Source organism: Gekko japonicus, unplaced genomic scaffold (genome assembly GCF_001447785.1).
Source record: "Gekko japonicus isolate JY-2015 unplaced genomic scaffold, Gekko_japonicus_V1.1 scaffold698, whole genome shotgun sequence".
Lineage (NCBI taxonomy): Eukaryota > Metazoa > Chordata > Lepidosauria > Squamata > Gekkonidae > Gekko > Gekko japonicus.
The window spans coordinates 844166-850393 of NW_015168069.1; the positions used below are offsets into that span (position 1 = coordinate 844166).

The 6228-nt window shown below is 51.0% G+C and overlaps 2 protein-coding genes across 2 annotated transcripts in view; one reads left to right on the top strand and one right to left on the bottom strand.

The window, feature by feature from the left end:
* Positions 1 to 2379, bottom strand: part of IQCH (IQ motif containing H) — a 129100-nt gene extending 126721 nt beyond the window's left edge. The window contains exon 1 of the mRNA XM_015414596.1: positions 2338 to 2379. Coding sequence (XP_015270082.1) covers positions 2338 to 2379 — 42 coding nt within the window. The remainder of the gene's footprint in view (positions 1 to 2337) is intronic.
* The window catches only part of AAGAB (alpha- and gamma-adaptin binding protein), a gene marked incomplete at its 3' end in the record, with an annotated part of 19084 nt that continues 15233 nt past the window's right edge, over positions 2378 to 6228 (top strand). The window contains exons 1-2 of the mRNA XM_015414597.1: positions 2378 to 2479; positions 2733 to 2826. Coding sequence (XP_015270083.1) covers positions 2378 to 2479; positions 2733 to 2826 — 196 coding nt within the window. The remainder of the gene's footprint in view (positions 2480 to 2732; positions 2827 to 6228) is intronic.

The window sequence follows — 6228 nt, forward strand, 5'->3', positions numbered from 1 at the left end:
CGCCCAACAATCTGTCCCCATCAGGAAACCGGTAAGCTCATCCTCCACTGGGCATCTCCAGTTAAAAGAATCAGGTAAATTGTGAAAGACCTCCACCTGAGATCCTGGAGAGCCAGAAAGAGGGGTTGTGGCTCAGTGGAAGAGCCTCTGCTTTAGAGGTAGAAGGTCAAAGGTTGAGAGCCAGTTTGGTGTAGTGGTTAAGTGCACGGACTCTAATCTGGGAGAACCGGCTTTGGGTAGTGAAGGGCGGGGTATAAATGCAAACTCTTCTTCTCTTCTTAATTCCCCTGCATTACCAGTTAAAAGAACCAGGTGATGTGAAAGACCTCCACCTGAAGCCCTGGAGAGTTGCTGCCAGTCTGAGTAGACAACACTGACCTTGATGGACCGAGGGTCTGATTCAGTAGGAAGCATCTTCATGCGAGCTCAGATGACAGCGTGTTCCTATTCAGAGCGGCATGTCCCCTATCAGATTGTGCTACCAAAGGAGTTAGCACAATTTCCCCAGAACACGGTTGGATGGCTTAATAGGAATTAGCCCCCCACCCCTTTCCGGTCTGCAGCTCAGCGTCTTAACCTCTGAGCCACCGCAGCCCCATGGTGCTTAGATAGGAATGTGCAAATAAAGAGGAAATACTTTAAAATCTGAGCGATCACAGAGCTGCCTCAAAGCTGAAACAGAAACCCTTTATGAAGCCTACAATGCGAAAAGTGCAGAAAAGGGCAACTCAAATGATAAAAGGGTTGGAACACTTTCCCTATGAGGAAAGGTTAAGGCGCTTAGGGCTCTTTAGCTTGGAGAAATGATGACTGAGGGGTGACATGATTGAGGTTTATAAGATTATGCATGGGAAAGAGCAGGTAGAGAAAGAGGTACTTTTCTCCCTTTCTCACAATACAAGAACTCGTGGGCGCTCCATGAAATTGCTGAGCGGTCGGGTTAGAATGGATAAAAGGAAGTCCTGCTTCACCTAAAGAGTGATTAACACTTGGAATTCACTGCCACAGGAAGTGGTGGGTGCTACAAGCATGGACGGCTTCAAAAGGGAATTAGATAGGCATATGGAGCAGAGGTCCATCAGTGGCTATGAGCCACAAGGTATAGATAGGGACTCTGGGGCAAGTGATGCTCTGTCATCTTGGTGCTTGGGGGGGGGGGGTCAACAGTGGGAGGGCTTCTAATGTCCTGGCCCCACTGGTGGACCTCCTGATGGCCCCTGGTATTTCTGGCCACTGTGTGACTCAGAGTGTTGGACTGGATGGGCCTTTGGCCTGATCCAACATTGGCATCTCTTATGTTCTTATGTCAATAAAAAGCAGGTTTGCATATTTTCCAATAAAAACGTGTGTGATCTTTGTTCGTGTCTTGTGGCTCTCAAACATCTGACATTTATTCTGTGTGACTGTTACATTAAACAAGTTTGCCACTCCTGCTCTAGGCTGATCCTGCATTGAGCAGGGGGTTGGAGTAGATGCCCTGTCTGGCCCCTTCCAACTCTGTGTGATTCTATGATTCTATGTACAATGGAAAAGGGGCTAACTGGAAAGTCGCACGGGAACGACATCAGAGCCAAAAACCAGAAGACAGCTAAGAAGAGGCCTAAAGATTTATCGACTGTGTTTTATCTCACCCTTCCTTCAAGGTGGAGAGGCCAAGAGAGAGACCCACTTTTTACTGAGGCAGGAAATGTGTAGCATTTCAAACTGCACACCGGGTCACAAGGCTGGAAAACATCTCCCTGTAGAGAAAATGAGGATGCCGAGGAGAAAAGTTCTACCCAAGGCTTTCCTCCCACACCCTGGTTCAATACGGGGAGGGATATCCTTTGTACAGTGGTCCCTCTAAGCTGAGTTTGTGTGAGCTAGCTCACAGTTTTGTAGCCTCCAGCTCACAGTTTTGTCTTCGCTCAGGAAGGAGGGCTCCAGCGCAAACTAATTTATACAGTAGCCAAATGGCTTGCTCACAACTTTCATGCCAGTAGCTCACAAAGGAATTTTTGCTCACAAGACTCCACGGCTTAGAGGGAGCACTGAGCACAACCCCATCTGCAGCATGAGGCTGAGTGTGGTGTTGTGGCTGGAGCGCTGGCCTTGGCGGGCTCTGAATTCCAATCCACATTCTACTACCACGAAACTCACAGAGGTGGGTGGCTTGTCACAAGTGTGTCACACCCCCCCCCCCCCCAAGCTTCTTCTTCAGGCTTCATTAATTGACGCAAGGAATGCTGGGTAGGAAAAGGGGAACCGGGGAAGCAGCAGCTGCCGCAAAGGCTTATGGGAGTTTGGCCAAGAAGCGGCCCCCTGGCCGAGGATCGGGCGCCGTCGCCGCCGACCCACCTGGACGAGGAGGGTCCCGATCTCGGCCCCCGGCCCGGCCATGGCTGCCCTCCTGCGCCTCCCTGCCCTTGGTCGAGCGCGGGGCCGGAGGAGAGCGGCGCACCACGTGACCGCGGCCTTAGCAACGGGACGCGCGGCCTGGGCGAGACCACCCGCGCGGCCGACCTGAGGGGGGGGCAGAAGGACCCGGGAGGTCAGCCTCCTCCAGGCCGTGCTCCTTCCCCGTCTCTTCCTTCCGCTTTGCCTGCCTCCCCTGGAGAAAGACTTGAGGCCGCCTCGCTGCCGAAACCCTCCGCGTCGCGCGCCTAACGGCCGCCCCCCCTTTCCCGACTCAGAAATGGTATGATCCGAAAGGAGCGGAAGAGGCGGGGCCTGGAGCGGAAGAGGAAGCGTAGGCCGCCCCAGACCTGCCGGAGGGTGCCATGGCCGTCCCCTGCGCCCTGATCACCAGCTGCGCGGCGGAGTTCCCCGGCGAGGAGCTGGTGAAACGTGAGTCCGTTGGCGCCGCTCCCGTTTCCAGGGCAGCGCTCCCGTTAGGCACGCCCCGCCCCTTGAATATCTGTGTGTGTGTGTGTGCCTCCCATCTGAGCATGTGCAGAGCGGCTCTTGGGCTTTAGGGGTTGCCACCTCCAGGTCGGAAAAGGCCTGGAGGTTTTGGGGGTGGAGCCTGAGGAGGACGGAGTGAGGGGAGGGGCCCCAGCAAAGCCTAGCGAAATGTATTATTAAACTGGGGCTTTTTTTTTTTAGAATGCTGTTCCTAATGCTGCTCACCAAGTTGACAGTGTTTGTATCGCTCTGTAACACATTTGAAAATTTTAATAAAAATAATTTAAAAAAACAAAACAAAGCCTACTGCCACATAGTCCACCCTCCAAAGCAGGTATTTTGGAAAAAGTGCAGAAAAGGGCAACTCGAATGATAAAGGGGTTGGAACACTTTCCCTATGAGGAAAGGTTAAGGCGCTTAGGGCTCTTTAGCTTGGAGAAAAGACAACTGAGGGGTGACATGATCGAGGTTTATAAGATTATGCATGGGAAAGAGCAGGTCAGGTTAGAACGGATAAAAGGAAGTACTTCTTCACCCAAAGAGTGATTCACACATGGAATTCACTGCCACAGGAAGTGGTGGGTGCTACAAGCATGGACGGCTTCAAAAGGGAATTAGATAAGCATATGGAGCAGAGGTCCCTCAGTGGCTATTAGCCAAAAGGTATAGATAGGGACTCTGGGGCAAGTGATGGTGCTTGGGGGGGGTCAACAGTGGGAGGGCTTCTAATGTCCTGGCCCCACTGGTGGACCGCCTGATGGCACCTGGTATTTCTGGCCACTGTGTGACACAGAGTGATGGACTGGATGGGCCTTTGGCCTGATCCAACATTGGCGTCTCTTATGTTCTTCTGTAAGGGGAGCCGATCTCTGCAGTCTGGATATCAGTTGCAATTCTGGGAGATCTCCAGGCCACACCTGGAGGTTGGCAACCCTGATTGTATGGCTCTTATGGGGGGTGGTCTTTAGGGCCTCTGGGCCAAGTTATTCCCCCAGGCCTCCTCCCTTGATCCCCAGGGGACTCCTGGCGTGCACGTATATGCTTGGTTTATGTAGATACTTGTGGCCTCCTTTTGTTATCAGTGGGCCCCCAAAGTGGCTTACAGCATTTATTTCTTTATCCATTCGATTTTTATCCCGCCCTCCCTGCCGAGGCGGGCTCAGGGCGGCTTACGTTAAAAGGCTAAAAATATATTAAAACATAAGTGCTTATACAGGACAACCTCATAAAGTACAAAATGTACCAGATCGTAGTGCAAAACAGAGTAAAAGTGCTGGCAGTGGTAGCGTCCCCAGATGCCCCAGAGAATGGCCCCCCGTCAGTATCCGGCTTAGCCAGCTGTTGGTGTTAGCATAAAGGGCCTTATCAATTCAGTTAGTGTTGTTGATGTTGTTAGTGGCGGCTCCTAGTCGAAGGCCTGGTGGAAGAGCTCCATTTTACAGGCCCTGCGGAACTGTAAGAGGTTCTGCAGGGCCCTGATGTCTTCCGGGAGCTCATTCCACCAGTGTGGAGCCGCCACTGAAAAGGCCCTAGCTGTGGTAGCGGCCAATCTGGCATCTTTCGGACCAGGGAGAATCAGGCGATTTTGCGACCCTGACCTCAGTGCTGTCTCTGGGGAACATGTGAGGAAAGGCGGTCCTTCAGGTAGGCAGGCCCTAGGCCATATAGGGCTATGTTCTTTCTGCCTCTTCTCACCACATTGTTCTTCCTGCCTGTTCTCACCACAACAACAACCCTATGAGAGAAAGACTGGCCTAAAGTCATCTAGCAAGCTTCCATAGTGGTGGGGAGATTTGAACCTGGGTCTTCTAATCTGTCTTTATAAACTCCCGGTGCCTTTGGCTCTTCTGTATGGTCTCCCAGCCACCCTCTCCCTCTGTTAAATAATTGCTCTTTCCTGCATCATGTTTTCCATGTGTTTGTACCGTCAACTTTTTTTTGTTTGCAGTTGTACCTATGCTGCTTTTCTGTTGTGATCTGACAGTGTGCAAAACAATGAAAATGCTTAAAAGCAATAATGCAGGTGTTGAAAAAGCAACCCCCCCTCCCCCGGACAAAAAGCCAGAGAAGTAAATTGTCAAAGCCGCTAAAGTGTGCCTGGGAATGTTGCAATATCCTGCAAGTCAGGAAGCCCCTGGCCTGAATTTTTTTTTTTTTGCCTCTGCCACAAGTATGTAAGGTGGCCTTACGCAAGACAGTCCCTCTTGGCCTCAGTCATCTATCTGCTGTACGGGGGGAAATAAATGTGACTTAACAAATTTGTCGTAAACGTTACAAGGACTGGAGTGCAAGCTGTTCCCCTGTGCCTCTGGCTCCCAGACCCAGTTTATCCTCTGCACACTTTCCTTCTGGGGGAGCCTCACGCCCTTGGAGCAAAAACTTCTGGCGATAGCTGGCCATTGTTGCTAGGTAACATGCTGGAGGGGGGGGGCCTGTTTCCCTCACAGCCTCTGTAGTATTTTTAGTTGTCAAAAGAGGCTCAAGGAGAGGACACTGGACACCACCGGACATCTTCACAGTGGCCTTTTGTTGTGGTCCAGTCGCACAGTCGAGTCCTACTCTTTGCGACCCCATGGACCAGATATCGCCAGGCCTTCCTGTCTTCCGCCGTCCTCTGAAGTTGGCTCAATTTCATGTTCGTTGCATCTATGACACTGTCTAACCATCTCATCCTTTGCCGTCCCCGTCTTCTTTGACCTTCAATCTTTCCCAGCATCAGGGTCTTCTCCAGTGAGGGCTCCCTTCTCATTTGGTGGCCAAAGTATTTGAGCTTCAGTTTCATTATCTGGCCTTCCAGGGAACAGTCAGGGTTGATTTCTTTTAGGATTGACTGATTTGATCTTCTTGCAGTCCAAGGGACTCTCAAGAGTCTCCTCCAGCACCATAGTTGATTGGCTCATTTGATCTTCTTGCAGTCCAAAGGACTCTCAAGAGTCTTCTCCAGCACCATAGTTCAAAAGAATCTATTCTTCAGCACTCGGCCTTCCTTATCCCTTTAAAATATCTTACGGTCTTCTCTTATTGTGGGTCACTTTGGAGACTACTTGCCAAGCTGAAAGATAATATATAAATGCTCAGACTCTGGACCAGATACTTGGGAATGTTCTGTATTCTGCACCTGAAAACACTCTCTCAGTATCAAGTCCTAAGAGGCTTGTTTGCTTAATCACCTGGGCAGGCACAGTAGCAATGCTGACTCTGTGCAACCCTGGTATTCCTTGGTGGTTTCCCACCCAAATACTGACCAGGGTCGACCCTGCTCAGCTTCTGAAATCTGACCAGATCAGGTTAGCCTGGGCTATCCAGGTGAGGGCTTTTACCTTTATAAAGGTAAAGGTTCCCTTG